Raw genomic sequence first — 17,953 nt, forward strand, 5'->3', positions numbered from 1 at the left:
ACTTTTTCCTATTGTATTCCATCAGTCACGTTCTTGTCCACTCCTGCTCTTAATTCTTAAGTTCTTAAGTCATTGATATGATGCACTCTTTCTGCCTTTGACACTTTGAGGTTTCTGAGAGCTGTGATAAAGGGCTACATCTTTTATGGTTCTGCTGTGTAGAATACAAAGAAATAACTATGATTCTAAAATATTAAAATCTAAAATCTTTTGATAATACATTGAACAAAGGCTCCGTGTGCCCATTCAGATGGATATAGAGGATTCCATGGCACTATTTGCAGAAGAGCAGGGCAGTCTTCCTGGTGTCCTGTCTATCATTTAGCCCTCAACCAGCATCGTTAAAAAGAAAACAGATTAACACTACTCAGGAGGTCGGACCACATTAGTCTCTAAACTGATCAGCAAGCTAGTTAATTCTGAGTTTAATTTCTATTTATTTATTTATTTAGAGATACAGCACTGAAACAGGCCCTTCGGCCCACCGACTCTGTGCCGACCATCAACCACCCATTTATACTAATGCTACATTAATCCCATATTCTCTACCACATCCCCACAATTCTCCTACCACCTACCTGCACTAGGGGCAATTTTATAATGGCCAATTAACCTATCAACCTGCAAGTCTTTGGCTGTGGGAGGAAACCGGAGCACCCGGAGAAAACCCACGCAGTCACAGGGAGAACTTGCAAACTCCGCAGAGGCAGTACCCAGAATTGAACCCGGGCCGCTGGAGCTGTGAGGCTGCAGTGCTAACCGCTGTGCCACTGTGCTTCTATCATTCTTCAGGATGCAGCAAAGCCATGTTTATTGCCCATCCCTAGTTGCCCTTAAGAAGATGGTGGTGAGCCGCCATCTTAGAACCATAGAAAAAGTATAGCACAGAAGGAGGCCATTCTGCCCATCGTGTCTGCACCAGCTAAATAAACTATCTGCCCAAACTAATCCCACCTTCCATGCACCTGGTCCATAGCACCGCAGGTTACAGCACTTCAGATACATGTTTAGGTACCTTTTAAAGGAATTGAGGGTTTCTGCCTCCACCACCATTCCTGGCAGTGAATTTTAGACAACTACCACCCTCTGGGTGAAAAAGCTTCCCCTCATGTCCCCTCTAATCCTTCTACCAATCACCTTAAATCTGTGTCCCCTGGTAACTGAGCTCCTTGCCAGAGGAAACAGGTCCTTCCTGTCCACTCTATCTAGGCCCCTCATAATTTTTACACCTCAATCAAGTCACCCGTCAGCCTCCTCGGTTCCAGGGAAAACAACCGTAGCCTATCCAATCTTTCCTCATAGCTGCAACCTTCAAGCGCTGGCAACATTCTTGTAAATCTCCTCTGCACTCTCTCCAGAGCAATTATGTCCTTCCTGTAATGTGGTGACCAGAACTGTACACAATACTCCAGCTGTGGCCTAACCATCATTTTATACAGCTCCAGCATTACATCCCTGCTTTTGTACTTTATACCTTGGCCAGTATAGGAAAGCATTCCATATACCTTCTTCACCACTCTATCTACCTGTCCTGCCACCATCAGGGACCTGTGGATGTGCACTCCAAGGTCTCTCTCTTCTTCTACCCCTTTCAATATCCTCCCATTTATTGTGCATTCCCTTGCTATATTTGCCCTCCCCAAATGCAATACCTCACACTTCTCTGGATTGGATTCCATCTTGAACCGCTGTAGTCTGTAGGATGATGGTACTCCCACAGTGCTGTTAGGGAGGGAGTTCCTGGAATTTGGTCCAGTGTTGATGAAGGAATGGAGCAGTGTGTCAAACTGTGTGACTTGGAGAGGGACCTGGAAGTGATGGTGGTGTTGTCCCTTCTACATGGTGGGTTGTGAGTTTGGAAGGTGCTATTGAAGAAACTTTGGCAAGTTGTTGCAGTTCACCCTGCTGATAGTACACTGCAAATGCAGTGTGCCAGTGGTGGAGGGAGTAGTTGTTTAAACTAGTGGATATGGTGTCCGATCAATCAGATTGCTTTATCCTGGATGGTGTCAAGCTTGTTGAGTGCTCTTGCAACTGCACTCATCTAGGCAAGTGTAGAGTAAGTGAACCACTCAATGCAGAATATCCAGTTTTTGACCTGTTGTTGTAGCCAGGGCATTTATGTGGCTGGTCTAGTTACATTTCTGGTCAGTATTGACCCTCCAGATTTTGATGTTGGGGAACTCAGTGATGGTAATGCCATTGAATGCCGAAGGAAGGAGCCTAGATTCCCTTTTGCTGGAGATAGTCAATGCCTGGCATTGTGTGGCTCAAATGTTGCTTGCGAATAATCAGCCCAAGTCTCAATGTTCTGCAGGTCTTACTGCATGCAGCAAGGCTGCTTCATTATCTGTGGTATGTAGGTGCTACCTGTCTGTTCCAATTGTGGTACTTGCTCATAATTTTTTTAACAGACATTGGATTCTTGCACGTCAAAGATCAGATTTCGGCGATCAGGCTGGAGAGAAATGTTTAATACAATTTAACATCTACTCTTTTCAGGAATGAAGACAAGAAGCGATTTGAAGTAGTGAGATCATATACAGGTAAACAAGAAATATTAATATATGACTACATGAAAAAATATTAATATGCAGGTAAATCATAGAATCAAACAGCACAAGGAGGCTATTCAGCCCATCCTGTCTGTGTTAGCTCTTCAGTAGAGCTATCCAATTAGTCCCACACCCCTACTCTTTTCCCAAAGCCCTGCAATTTTTTTCCCCATATAAGTATCTATCCAGTTCCTTTTTGAAAGTTACTATTGAATCTGCTTCCATCACCTCATCAAACAATGCATTCCAGATCATAACAGCAAAAACTGCTCAGCCACCTCTCGTTCTTTTGCCTATCACTTTAAATCTGTGTCCTCTGGTTACTGAATCTTCTGGAAACAGTTTCTCCTTATTTACCTTATCAAAACTGTTCATGATTTTGAACATCTCTATTAAAGCTCCTCTTTACCTTTCTTCTCAGAAGGAGGAACCCCAGTTTCTCCAGACATCTCTCCATGTAACTGAAGTCCTTCATTCCTGGTACCATTCTAGTAAATCCTTTCTGCACCTTCTGGAAGGCCTTGACATCCTTCCCAAAGTGTGGTCCCCAGAATTGAGCAAAACACTCCAGCTGAAGCCTAACCAACGTTGTATAAAGAGTTAGCATAATTTCTTTGCTTTTGTGCTTTATTCCTCTATTAATAAAGCCAAGGATCCCATATGCTTTTTTTAACAGCCTTCTCAACTTGTCCTGCCACCGTCAAAGATTTGTGTACTTACATCCCCAGGTCTCTCTGTTCTGCACCTCCTTTAAAATTGTGACATTTCATTTCTATTACCTCTTCTTGTTCTTCCTAACACTTCTCTGTGTTAAACTTCATCGGCCATTTGTCTGCCCATTTCACCAGTCTGCTTAAGTCCTTCTGAAGTCTGTTACTTTCCTCACTGTTTACTATTTTTCTGAATTTTGTGTCATCAGCAAACTTTGAAATTAAGCCCTAATATCCAAATGCAGGTCATTAAGAGATGTCAGAGCAGTGGCCCTAATACCAACCTCTGGAGAATACCACAGGTAACTTCCCTCCAATCCTAAAAACAATTGTTCACCACTACTCTATGATTTCTGTCTCTATGCCAATTTTGTATCCATGCTTCCACTGTCCCATTAATCCCATAGGCTTTAATTTTGTTTACAAATCTGTATGTGATTATTTTATCAAACAGCTTTTGGAACGCTATATCCACAACTGGAACTGCACTACTCACATCAACCTTCTAAGTTACTTCATTAAAGAACTCAATAAACTTTGACAAACACGATTTTCCTTTACTAAATCGGTGCTTTCATTCATTTATGAGTCCATCATTTTCTAAATACCTATATTTGTTCCAGATCATTGTCTCTAAAAGTTTCCGTATCACCAATGTTAGCTGCCTGTCCTATTGTTGCCAGGAACTTTCCTCTCCTTTTTTTAAACAGGGGTGTAACATTGCAATCCTCCAGACCTCTGGCATCACTCCCATATCCGTGAAAGATTGGAAGATTGTGGCCAGAGCCTCTGCAGTTTCCACCTTTACTTCCCTCAGTAACCTAGGATGCATCCCACCAGGATCAAGTGACCTTTCTGCATTGAGTGCTGCCAATTTTTAAATACCTTCTCTATCTGATTTTATCCTATCCAATGTTGCTACCACCACCTGCTTTACTGCTACATTGGCAGCATCTTCTGCTCTAGTGAAGACAGATGCAAAGCACTCATTGAGTACCACAACCATGCCTTCTACTCTACGAGAAGATTTTTGAAATCCCGAATTGACATCCCCATCCTTCGTTTGACTACTTTTTTACTATTTATATTTTTATAAAAGATTTTTAGGTTCCCTTTTAAAATAGCCATTAATCTAGTCTCATATTTTCTCTCTGCCATTCTTATTCCCTTTTTTAGACTTACACTGTATTTTTGGTATTCAGCTTGGTTCTCTACTGTATTATGAACTTTACATTTGGCATAAGCCTCCTTTTTCTGCTTCATTTTAATTTGTATATCTTTAGTCATCCAGGGAACTCCAGCTTTGATGCCCTTCCATTTCCCCTTGTGTGTGTCTACTCTACCCAAACCATCTCCCATTGTTCAGTTACTACTTTGTCTGCCACTTTTTGATTCCAATCCATCTGGGCCAGATCCCTTCAAAACTCATTGAATTTAGCCTTTCTCCAGTTAATTATTTTAACACTTGATTGCTCCTTGTCCTTTTCGATAACTATTCTAAACCTGATGATATTATGATCACTGTTTCCCAAATGTTCTCCGACTGAAACATGCACCACTTCATTCCTCAGTACTAGATTTAGCACTGCTTGGATTGGAAATGCACTAACCAAAAAAGTTCTCTTGTACACATTTCAGGAATTCCTCCCTGTCTTTGCCCTTTACACTGAAGGTATCCCAGACTGTATAAGATAATTGAAGTCCCCCATTCTCTCTGTCCTATAGTTATTGCATCTTTCTGCAATTTGCCTGCTAATTTGCTCCTCCATCTCCTACCCACTATTTGGAGGCATACAGTATAAACCCAATAGCATAATAGCTCCTCTATCACATCATTCCTCACCAGTGCTATAGTAGTTTCTTTGACCAATATTTCCACCCCCTCTTTTTTTCTTCGCTCTTTTTCCTGGATACCTTGTAGTCAGAAAAATGAAGTTCCCAATCCTCCTCAACTTTGTTCCAGGTCTCTGTTTCTGTCACTACTTCCTGTGGTGACTTGTGCCTGCAACACACCATCCTTACTTACCATGCTACTTGCATTTATGTACATGCATTCCAGACCCATCTTGGACTGCCTCACATTAGCTCCAAATCTGACCGCTCCTATTTCTGAGCTATTTTTTATTGTAGTGCGATTTGTCTCTCCAAATTCTCTGTGCACCATGTTTCCCCTCTCTAATGGTTCATCCTGGTGCCCATCCCCTGTCAAAAATAAATGAGAAATATTAATGTTCAGATAAATTGGAAATAACATTTGATATTATACAGTTAATTGGTATATATATATAATGCACACAGATAAATATCAATGAATCTCCTCCAGTCTAATGATTGAAAGTCTTCTCTCTGCCTTACGTGGAGGAAGTTTGGGCAGTATTGACAAAGTTCCTAGTGATCATGAGCCCACATCACAGACATTAATGCATCAAGAAATTGGCAACATGGCCAGTAAGGCCACAAGCATGGTTAATGTGGATAGTATAGCCATGTAAGAGATGCTTTTCCGAGGTTGGGCCTGGGTAGAGGAAGCTTTATTCTGCATCTAGGAACAGGAAGTGGACATTCAGCCTCCTGCGCCTGTTCCCCATTCAATTAGATCATGGATAATTTGTGCCTCAATTTCATTTACCCGCCTTTGCTCAGACCACTTGATACTTTCCTGCCACTGTCCCAGGATTGAGTCCCTCCTCCATTTTCTATGTCACGTGGATGAATACACTTCAAAGAGTGAAGCACAGAGTGATTGGGGAACTGAGTGCTTTGTAAAGAGAGAGCTAAAGTCAGGAATTTGGTGTAAATGGGAATTCATGTAGATGGGGAAGGAGGTGCTGCTTTTTATTTTTGTTTGACCTCTGCTGTTTCTTCTGTCTTTAAGGAGGAAACTGTGACTTGCTATTACTTTACTAAATTAGTAACTAATTAATCAAATAAATAAGGTTAGGCAAACGTGGCAGGGCAGGTGGTGTGCCATAACTGCAACATGTGGGAGTTGGTGGAAAGCACTGTGATCCTGGACAACCATATATGCACGAAATGTCTACAACTTTGGCTCAGAGTTGCTGAGCTGGAGACAGAGCTGCAGACATTGCAGGGCATAAAGGTGGGGGACAGTTACCTGGACACTTTGTTTCTTGAGGCAGTCACATCCCTTAGATTAGGTAGAACCTTAGAGTTGGTCAATGATCAGGGACTGGAGGGTGTGACTGCGAGTCAGGCTGATATGAGGATACAGTATGCAGTGATGGAGAAGCTTCAGCCCTTGACTTTGACCAACAGGTACGAATGAGGTGTGGATGAGAACAAGGACTGCAGGGTGGATGAGCAAACTGAGCATGGCATCTTGGTGCAGGATGCCATTCAAGTGCAGGGGTGGGGGGAGCGGCGGTAAGTGAAAAAAAATGTGGTAGTGATAAGGGACAGTATAGTCAGGGGGATAGATACCTTTCTCTGCAGCCACAACTGGGAGCTCCAAAGATTGTGTTGCCGGCCCAGTGCCAGGGTTAAGGACATCTCCTCGCGGCTGGAGACGAACTGACAGTGGGACGGGGAGGATCCAGTTGTCATGGTCCACGTAGGAACCAATAGCATAGGTAGAATTAGGAATTTAAAAAAAAATCATTCAGGGATGTGGACGTCGCTGGCTTGGCCAGCATTTATTGCCCATCCCTAATTGCCCTTGAGAAGGTGGTGGTGAGCTGCCTTCTTGAACTGCTGCAGTCCATTTGGGGTAGGTACACCCACAGTGCTGTTAGGAAGGGAGTTCCAGGATTTTGACCCAGCGACAATGAAGGAATGGTGATATAGTTCCAAGTCAGGATGGTGTGTGACTTGGAGGAAAACTTGCAGGTGGTGATGTTCCCATGCATTTGCTGCCTTTGTCCTTCTAGTTGGTAGAGGTCGCGGGTTTGGAAGGTGCTGTCTAAGGAGCCTTGGTGCATTGCTGCAGTGCATCTTGTAGATGGTACACACTGCTGCCACTGTGCGTCGGTGGTGCAGGGAGTGAATGTTTGTAGATGGGGTGCCAATCAAGTGGGCTGCTTTGTCCTGGATGGTGTCGAGCTTCTTGAGTGTTGTTGGAGCTGCACCCATCCAGGCAAGTGGAGAGTATTCCATCACACTCCTGACTTGTGCCTTGTAGATGGTGGACAGGCTTTGGGGAGTCAGGAGGTGTGTTACTCGCCACAGGATTCCTAGCCTCTGACCTACTCCTGTAGCCACGGTATTTATATGGCTACTCCAGTTCAGTTTCTGGTCAATGGTCGCCCCTAGGATGTTGACAATGGGGATTCAGCGATGGTAATGCCGTTGAATGTCAAGGGGAGATGGTTAGATTCTCTCTTGTTGGAGATGGTCATTGCCTGTCAGTTGTGTGGCGCGAATGTTATTTGCCACTTATCTGCCCAAGCCTGGATATTGTCCAAATCTTGCTGCATTTCTACACGGACTGCTTCAGTATCCGAGGAGTCACGAATGGTGCTGAACATTGTGCAATCATCAGCGAACATCCGCACTTCTGACTTTATGATTGAAGGTAGGTCATTGATGAAGCAGCTGAAGATGGTTGGGCCTAGGGCACTACCCTGAGGAACTCCTGCAGTAATGTCCTGGAGCTCAGATGATTGACCTCCAACAACCACAACCATCTTCCTTTGCGCTAGGTATGACTCCAGCCAGCGGAGGGTTTTCCCCCTTATTCCCATTGACCTCAGTTTTGCTAGGGCTCCTTGATGCCATACTCTGTCAAATGCTGCCTTGATGTCAAGGGCAGTCACTCTCACCTCACCTCTTGAGTTCAGCTCTTTTGTCCATGTTTGAACCAAGGCTGTAATGAGGTCAGGAGCTGAGTGGCCCTGGTGAAACCCAAACTGAGCATCACTGAGCAGGTTATTGCTAAGCAAGTGCCACTTGATGGCGCTGTTGATGACACCTTCCATCACTTTACTGATGATTGAGAGTAGGCTGATGGGGCGGTAATTGGCCGGGTTGGACTTGTCCTGCTTTTTGTGTACAGGACATACCTGGGCAATTTTCCACATTGCAGGATAGATGCCAGTGTTGTAGCTGTACTGGAACAGCTTGGCTAGGGGCGCAGCAAGTTCTGGAGCACAGGTCTTCAGTACTATTGCCGGAATATTGTCAGGGCCCATAGCTTTTGCCGTCTCCAGTGCCTTCAGTCGTTTCTTGATATCACGCGGAGTGAATCGAATTGGCTGAAGTCTGGCATCTGTGATGCTGGGGACTGCAGGAGGAGGCCGAGATGGATCATCAACTCGGCACTTCTGGCTGAAGATTGTTGCAAATGCTTCAGCCTTATCTTTTGCACTGATGTGCTGGGCTCCCCCATCATTGAGGATGGGGATATTTGTGGGGCCACCTCCTCCAGTTTGTTGTTTAATTGTCCATCAGCATTCACGGCTGGATGTGGCAGGACTGCAGAGCTTAGATTTGATCTGTTGGTTATGGGATCGCTTAGCTCTGTCTATCGTATGCTGCTTACGCAGTTTGGCACGCAGACAATCCTGTATTGTAGCTTCACCAGGTTGACACCTCATTTTGAGGTATGCCTGGTGCTGCTCCTGGCATGCCCTCCTGCACTCTTCATTGAACCAGGGTTGGTCTCCTGGCTTGATGGTAATGGTAGAGTGGGGGATATGTCGGGCCATGAGGTTACAGTTTGTGGTTGAGTACAATTCTGCTGCTGCTGATGGCCCACAGCGCCTCATGGATGCCCAGTTTTGCATTGCTAGATCTGTTCGAAATCTATCCCATTTAGCACGGTGGTAGTGCCATACAACACGATGGACGGTATCTTCAATGTGAAGGCAGGACTTCGTCTCCACAAGGACTGTGCGGTGGTCACTCCTACCAATACTGTCATGGACAGAAGCATCTGCAACAGGCAGATTGGTGAGGAGGAGGTCAAGTATGTTTTTCCCTCGTGTTGATTCCCTCACCACCTGCCGCAGACCCCATCTAGCAGCTATGTCCTTTAGGACTCGGCCAGTAGTGGTGCTACCGAGCCACTCTTGGTGATGGACATTGAAGTCCCCCACCCAGAGTACATTTCGTGCCCTTGCCACCCTCAGTGCTTCCTCCAAGTGGTGTTCAGCATGCAGGAGTACTGACTCATCAGCTGAGGGAGGGCGGTAGGTGGTAATCAGTAGGAGGTTACCTTGCCCATGTTTGATCTGATGCCATGAGACTTCATGGGGTCCGGAGTCGATGTTGAGGACTCCCAGGGCAACTCCCTCCCTACTGTATACCACTGTGCCACCACCTCTGCTGGGTCTGTCCTGCCGGTGGGACAGGACATACCCGGGGATGGTGATGGCAGTGTCTGGGACATTGTCTGTAAGATATGATTCCGTGAGTATGACCAGGTCAGGCTGTTGCTTGACTAGTCTGTGGGACAGCTCTCCCAACTTTGGCACAAGCCCCCAGATGTTAGTAAGGAGGACTTTGCAAGGTCAGCAGGGCTGGGTTTGCCGTTGTCGTTTCCGGTGCCTAGGTCGATGCCAGGTGGTCCATCTGGTTTCATTCCTTTTTATTGACTTTGTAGCGGTTAGGTACAACTGAGTGGCTTGCTAGGCCATTTCAGAGGGCATTTAAGAGTTAACCACATTGCTGTGGGTCTGGAGTCACATGTAGGCCAGACCAGGTAAGGACAGCAGATTTCCTTCCCTAAAGGACATTAGTGAACCAGATGGGTTTTTACAACAATCGACAATGGTTTCATGGCCATCATTAGACTAGCTTTTAATTCCTGATTTTTTATTAATTAAATTCAAATTCCACCTTCTGCTGTGGTGGGATTCGAACCCATGGCCCCAGAGAAATACCATGGGTCTCTGGGATACTAGTCCAGTGATAATACCACTACGCCACTGCCTACTCAGGAAATGATGTTCTCATGGGAGAGTTTGAGGACCCCAAATTAAAATGCAGAATCTCAATGGTAATAATCTCTGGATTGTTATCTGAGTCATGCGTCAATTGGCATAAGGTCAAGCAAGTTAGAGAATTAAACATGTGGCTCAAATTGTGGTGTGGGAAGAAGGGGTTTCAAATTATGGGGTATTGACACCACTACTGGGAAAAGAGTGAGTGGTCCTGTTGGAATTGGCTCCACTTAAACCAGGCTGGGATCAGTTTCCTGGGAATCATAACTAGGGCTGTGGATGGGGCTTTAAACTAAAATCAGGGGTGGGGAGGGGGGGTCTGGTGAAGGGAGATTTAGAAATGTAAACAGAAAAGTTGAAGTAATAGAGCAGTAAAGTGATTTGGGTAAAGACAAGCAGAGTGAAACAGGAAGGAACAGAGAGTTTAACAGTCAGTGCGTCAGTGAATACAGTCCATGCAAAAATTAGTTGTAAATAGAAAATTAAAGACTCTTTATCTGAATGCATGAAGCAGTCATAACAAGATAGGTATACTAGTGATACAAATATAGATAAATGATTTGGATCTAATCGCCATGACAGGGACATGGTTACAAGGTGACCAAGGTTGAGAAATAAATATTCCAGGGTACGCAACATTTTGAAACAACAGACAGAATGGAAAAGGAGGAGGAGTAGCCCTCATAGTAAAAGATAACATTAGGTCAGTTGTGATGAAGGATCCTGGCTCAGAAGATCAGGAAGTAGAAGATTAGAAATAGCAAGGGTCAGACAACTCTGGTGGGAGCAGTTTGTAGGCCCGCCAACAGTTGTTACACCATTAGACAGAGCATTAAGCATGAAATAATTGGAGCTTGTAACAAAGGCAATAAAATAATCGTGGGGTCTTTCACCTTCATATAAATTGGACAAATCAAATTGGCAAAGGTAGTCTGGAAGATGAGTTTGTAAAATGCTTTCATGACAGTTTTTTTGGACCAATATGCTGTGGAACCAACTAAAGATTCAGCTATTTTAGATCTAGTGTTGTACAATGAGGCAGGTTTAATTAGAATCTCATAGTAAAAGATCCCCTGGGGAAAAAGTGATCATAATACAATTGAATTTTATCTTAAGTTTGAGAGAGACGTACTCCAGTCCCAAACAAGAATCTTGAAGTTAAACAAATCCAATTATATAGGTATGAGGGCAGAGCTGGCTAATGTTGATTGGGTAAATAAAGAAAAAGGTATGGCAGTAAATAAACAGTGGGAAACATTTAAAGAAATGTTTCAAAATTTTCAACATAAGTATATTTCATTAATAAAACAAAAACTCAGCGAGAAAGATCCATCCGTGGCTTACTAGGGAAGTTAAAGATAGTATTAGATTAAAAGAAGAGGCTTATAATGTTGCAAAGAATAGTACTAAGCCTGAGGATTGGGAGAGTTTTAGAAATCAGCAAAGGGTAACCAAAAAGTTGATCCAAAGGGGAAAAATAGAATGAAAGGAAACTAGCCAGGAATAAAAAACACAATCTAAGAGCTGTCACAAGTATATAAAGTGGAGTGGCTAAGGTAAATGTTGGTTCCTTAGAGGCAGAGACAGGAGAAATTATCATGGAGAATTAGCAAATGTAACACTGCTATTCAAGAAATGAGGGAGAGAAGACAGGGAACTACAGGCCGGTTAACTTAACCATCATCGGGAAAATGCTGGAATCCGTTATTAAGGAAGTCTTAGCAATGCACTTAGAAAATCACAGTATGATCAAACAGAGTCAACTTCATTTTACAAAAAGGAAATCGTGTTTGACAAATTTATTAGAGGTTTTTTGGGAATAAATTTAGTAGGTTAGATAAAGGGGAGCCAATAGATGTACTTGAAGTTTGAGAAGGCATTTGATAAGGTGCCACATAAAAGGTTAATACGCAAGATAAGGGCTCATGGAGTTGTGGGTAATATATTCGCACGAATAGAGGATTAGCTAATGGATAGGAAGCAGAGAGTAGGGATAAACAGGCCAATTTCAAGGTGGCAGTCTGTAACTAGGGGAGTGCCGCAAGGATCAGTGCTGGGCCACGGTTATTTACATTCCATATTAATGACTTAGATGAAGAGATAACGAGTAATGTATCCAAGTTTGTTAATGATACAAAGATAGGTGACAATGTATGCTGTGAGGACAAGGCTGTAAAGAGATATAGACAGGTTAAGTGAGTGGGCAACAAGATGGCAGATGGAGTATAACATGAGAAGTGTGAGGTTATTCACTTTAGAAGTAAGAATAGAAAAGCAAAATATTTTGAAAAGGTATGTAACTTCTAAATGTTGATGTTCAGAGTGACTTGGGTGTACTTGTACAAGGAACACAGATAGTTAGCATGCAGGCATAGCAAGCAAATGGAATGAAACCAGACAGACCACCCGGCGTCAACCTAGGCACTGGAAATTACAATGGCAAACCAAGCCCTGTAAACCCTGCAAAGTTCTCCTTACTAACATCTGGGGGCTTGTACCAAAATTGGGAGACCTGTCCCACAGACTAGTCAAGCAACAGCCTGACATAGTGATACAGAGATACCTTACAATGTCCCAGACACCACCATCACCATACCTGGGTATGTCCTGTCCCACCGGAAGGACAGACCCACCAGAGGTGGCGGCACAGTGGTATACATCCGGAAGGAGTTGCCCTGGGAGTCCTCAACATTGACTCCGGACCTCATGAAGTTTCTGGCATCAGATCAAACATGGGCAAGGAAACCATAGAACCATAGAAATGTTACAGCACAGAAGGAGGCCTTGCAGCCCATTGTATCCATGCCAGCTGAAAAAACTAGCTACCCAATCTAATCCCAGGTATGTCCAGGTACCTTTTAAAGAGCTGAGGGTTTCTACCTTCACCACCGATCCAGGCAGTGAATTCCAGGCACTCACCACCCTCTGGGTGAAATTTTTTTCGTCATGTCCCCTCTACCAATCACCCTAAATCTGTGCCCCCCCCCCCCCGGTAATTGACCTCTCTGCTAGGGGAAACAGGTCCTTCCTGTCTACTCTATCTAGGCCCCTCTTAATTTTGTACACCTCAATTAAGTCACCCCTCAACCTTCTCTGTTCTAAGGAAAACAACCCGAGCTGATCCAATCTTTCCTCATAGCTACAACTTTCAAGCCCTGGCAACATTCTTGTAAATCTCCTCTGTACTCTCTCTAGAGCAATTTTGTCCTTCCTGTAATGTGGTGACCAGAACTGTACACAATATTCCAGCTGTGACCTAACCAGAGTTTTATACAGTTCCAGCATTACATCCCTGCTTTTGTACTGTATACCTTGGCCAATATAGGAAAGCATTCCATATGCCTTCTTCACCACTCTATCTACCTATCCTGCCACCTTCAGAGACCTGTGGACATGCAGTCTTCTACCCCTTTCAATATCCTGCCATTTATTGTGTGAGTGGGGGACTTCAATGTCCGTCACCACGAGTGGCTCAGAAGCACTACTACTGACCGAGCTGGCCAAGTCTTAAAGGACATATCTGCTAGACTGAGTCTGCGGCAGGTGGTGAGGGAAACAACAGGAGGGAAAAACTTCCTTAACCTCGTCCTCACCAATCTACCAGTCCCAGATGCATCTGTCCATGACAGTATTGCTAGGAATGACCACCGCACAGTCCTTGTGGAGACGAAGTCCTGTCTTCACATTGAGGATACCCACCATCCTGTTATGTGGTACTATCACCATGCTAAATGGGATAGATTTCGAACAGATCTGGCAACTCAAAACTGGGCATCCATGAGGCTTTTTTTCCCAAAATATACTTTATTCATAAAAATCTGTTAAAAAAAAATACATTACAAAACAGTTCAAAACAGCACCAAGTTGACAATACAAAAAGTGCAAAGGAGATCAGTTTTCTTCAATACAGGAGTGAGTTGCCTCACAACCCTTCCATTTCATTTGACATGCCATTTACATTTTGCAGCAAACCTATATTTTCTGGATTCAGCCCGAGGGGTTTCCCATGGATCCAGCCCCTGAGTTCAGCTTGGTGGGGGGACCTTACACAGTGGTCTTTCCCCATTGAGCCTTTGCTGCGGCTGCCCCAAGCTTTAGTGCGTCCCTCAGCACGTAGTCCTGGACCTTGGAATGTGCCAGTCTGCAACATTCGGTCGAGGACAACTTTTTGCGCTGGAAGACCAGCAAGTTTCGGGCAGACCAAAGGGCGTCTTTCACCGAATTGATGGTCCTCCAGCAGCAGTTGATGTTTGTCTCGGTGTGCGTCCCTGGGAACAGCCCGTAGAGCACAGACTCCTGTGTTACAGAGCTGCTTGGGATGAACCTCGACAAAAACCACTGCATCTCTTTCCACACCTGCTTTGCAAAGACACATTCCAGGAGGAGGTGGGCAACAGTCTCTTGCCCACCACAGCCACCTCGAGGGCATTGTGCGGAGGGAGTGACACTTCGGGCGTGCAGGAAGGATCTGACAGGGAGGGCTCATCTCACCACCAGCCAAGCTACATCTTGGTGCTTGTTTGAAAGTTCTGATGATGAGGCATTCTGCCCTCTCCCCCTTCCGCTTGTAGATGAGGGTGATGATGTCTTTCCTCATGGATTCTGACATGCTGCCGGCCAGAAGCATACTCTCGTATACTTCCAGCAGGTCCGGGCCGACCCAATCCCACAGAGTCGAATACAACTCAACCGATAAGCCATCACTTCCAGGAGTTTTACTCATCTCAAAGGACCTGACGGCATTTGTCAGCTCGTCCAGAGTTAGCGGTTTGTCCAGTCTCTCCCTCATGCTGTCATCTAAGACCTCTGTGACAGATGACAGGAAAGACTGGGAAGCCGTGCTGCCCATGGGCTTCACGTCATACAGCTCAGCATAAAAGGATTTGCTGATCCTTAGTATGTCAGACTGCGATGACGTCACCGAGCCACCCTCTTCCTTCAGGCTGCTGATCACAGAGTTCTCTCTGTGTACCTTTTGGTAGAAGTATCGCGAGCACGTCTCATCCTGCTCAACGGAGCAGACTCTGCACCGGAAGATGATCTTGGAGGCCTCCGTGGCAAAGAGCGAGGCCTGCTGGCCCTTCACCTCATGGAGGTCCTCCTTGACCTCGACCCCCATCGACTGCAGCAGGAACAGATTTTGCATTCTTTTCTGCAGTCGGGACATTTCGCTCTGTCTCTCTCTTGCCCTCTGAACACCTTTGAAGGTAAAGAACCTCTTGATGTTCTCCTTGATCGCCTCCCACCAGTGAACTGGAGACTCAAAGAGGGGTTTCACGGTCCTCCAACCTTTGTAATCCCTTTCGAGTTCCTCAACGTTCTCTGGGGTTAACAGTGTAACATTGAGCTTCCATGTCCCCCTGCCAACCCGCTGGTCATCCTGTAAGTGACAGTAAGAGGCAATGGTCAGAGAAGAACACCGGCTTGACGTCGGTGGATCTGACAGTGACAGCACGGGACACAAACAGGAAGTCAATCCTGGAACGGGCAGACCCGTCCGGTCTTGACCAGGTGTATCTACGCTGCGCTCCATCTGCAGGTTTGCTGAAGATGTCGTGCAGCTTGGCATCTTTTACTGTTTCTACTAGGAATCTGGATGTAGCGTCCAGTTTGCTGTCGTCTCTGCCAGTTTGTCCAGCTGCATCGATGATGCAGTTGAAGTCACTGCCTAGGATGACCGGCCTTGACGTTGCCACAGGTGCAACAAACTCTGGGCAGCCTGAATAGACCAAGAAGCCTCGACTTGCCCCAATAGCAAAGCTGGAGGATGGCTCCATTGGCATTGACCTTCAGCTTGCTGGTCCAAATCCCAAATGGTCCTTGACATAAGTGCTGCTGCCAGCCACGTCAACGTACCTGGCGAGAAAGGTGAGTGCATCCACGACAGGAACATCGGGGTTATAGAGGTGATTTGTCACCACCTGGTCACGTTGTGACGGCAGCGTGAAGAGTGGCTCCACTGTGAATATCGACAGCAGCGCCTGGTTTCCCTTCTCCTTGAACACCTTCAGGAATGTCATGCATCCCACCACATTATTATTTTTTAGCGATATAGCACTGAAACAGGCCCTTCGGCCCACCGAGTCTGTGCTGGCCAACAGCCACCCATTTATACTAATCCTACATTAATCCCATATTCCCTACCACATCCCCACCATTCTCCTACCACCTACCTACACTAGGGGCAATTTACAATGGCCAATTTACCTATCAACCTGCAAGTCTTTGGCTGTGGGAGGAAACCGGAGCACCCGGCGGAAACTCACGCGGTCACAGGGAGTACACACGCTGCACAGGCAGTACCCAGAACTGAACCCGGGTCGCTGGAGCTGTGAGGCTGTGGTGCTAACCACTGCGCCACTGTGCAGCCCTGAAAGTCACATCGAAAGATCCACTGCTGGGGAAGTCCTGCAGGTAGAAGATGTCCGCAGCATAGAATCCACAGCAATCAATAAGGATTTTCTTAATGAAGAAGGTACGGTCAATTGGTGCATCTCCTTCCTTAACCTTCACCACCACCCGAACAGTGATACACACTCCCTGGCCTGAAGCTCTAGAACTGGTTACAGCCATTTACTCAAAACCCACCTGAAACAGGATCAAAGGCCACTCATCATGGTCTCTCCCCTGCCAGGTCAACTGGGCATCCATGAGGCGCTGTGGGCCATCATCAGCAGCAGAATTGTATTCAACCACAATCTGTAACCTCATGGCCAGGCATATCCCCCACTCTACCTTTATCATCAAGCCAGGAGATCAACCCTGGTTCAATGAAGAGTGCAGGAGGGCATGCCAGGAGCAGCACCAGGCACACCTCAAAATGAGGTGTCAATGCATTACTTGCATGCCAAACAGCGGAAGCCGTATGCGATAGACAGAGCTAAGCGATTCCACAACCAACGGATCAAATCTAAGCTCTGCAGTCCTGCCACATCCAGTCATGAATGGTGGTGGACAATTAAACAACTAACAGGAGGGGGAGGCTCCACAAACATCCCCATCCACAGCAGTGAGGGAGCCCAGCACATCAGTGCAAAAGAAAGGCTGAAGCATTTGCAACAATCTTCAGCCAGAAGTGCCGAGTTGATGATCCATCTCAGCCTCCTCCTGAGGTCCCCAGCATCACAGATGCCAGTCTTCAGCCAATCTGATTCACTGAGCCTTCCTGCTCAGAGGCCAATTGAGACCCTTAAGTGGCCTATTAAGGGCCTTGTCCCACCACCGCTGTGATCTTACCAGTGACGGGGGAAGATCTCTGTCACACGGAGAGGATGCCTTGCAACATGAGGTGCCCACCCTGCAAGCTTGGGGTCGGGGGTCCCTCCTGTGTGGGCAATTTGTGGCCCAGGAACAACCCCCACTGGGAACAAATTTATCCCCGGGATCCCCCTCCACCTGGACATCATGACCGCCCTCCCACCTGCTCCCCGTCCACCCACCCCCACCTCGCCAGGCCTTCCAGACTGGCCCGGCAACCCTGCCTCACCTACCCTTTGTCCGGGGCTCCAGTGCTTGGCCTGGGTCTGAGACCTCTGCAATACTGGCAGTGGCCACTGCTGCCAGTGGAACTGCCAATACTGCTGAGCTGCCGGCCGTCTGATTCCTGGCAGCTCATGGAGGCTCGTGAATCTTTAATTGAAAACACCGGAGGATCACTCTGGGGGGCCACTGATATGTAGAGGCGGGGTTCTCCCCGCCTCCTACACAAAATCCAACCCACTGTGTGCTGTTTTGGTCTCCATATCGAAGGAAGGATACACATGCACTGGAGGCAGTACAATGAAGGTTT

The 17,953-nt window shown here is 46.0% G+C and overlaps 1 protein-coding gene across 2 annotated transcripts in view; it reads left to right on the forward strand.

Annotated features, from left to right (window-relative positions):
- The window catches only part of LOC137346467 (linker for activation of T-cells family member 2-like), a 174,771-nt gene that overhangs the window by 132,840 nt on the left and 23,978 nt on the right, over positions 1-17,953 (forward strand). For both annotated transcript variants that reach the window (XM_068009919.1, XM_068009920.1), the window contains exon 4: positions 2,503-2,546. In XM_068009919.1, the coding sequence (XP_067866020.1) occupies positions 2,503-2,546 (44 nt within the window). The remainder of the gene's footprint in view (positions 1-2,502; positions 2,547-17,953) is intronic.

Source organism: Heterodontus francisci, chromosome 30 (assembly GCF_036365525.1).
Source record: "Heterodontus francisci isolate sHetFra1 chromosome 30, sHetFra1.hap1, whole genome shotgun sequence".
Classification (NCBI taxonomy): Eukaryota; Metazoa; Chordata; class Chondrichthyes; order Heterodontiformes; family Heterodontidae; genus Heterodontus; species Heterodontus francisci.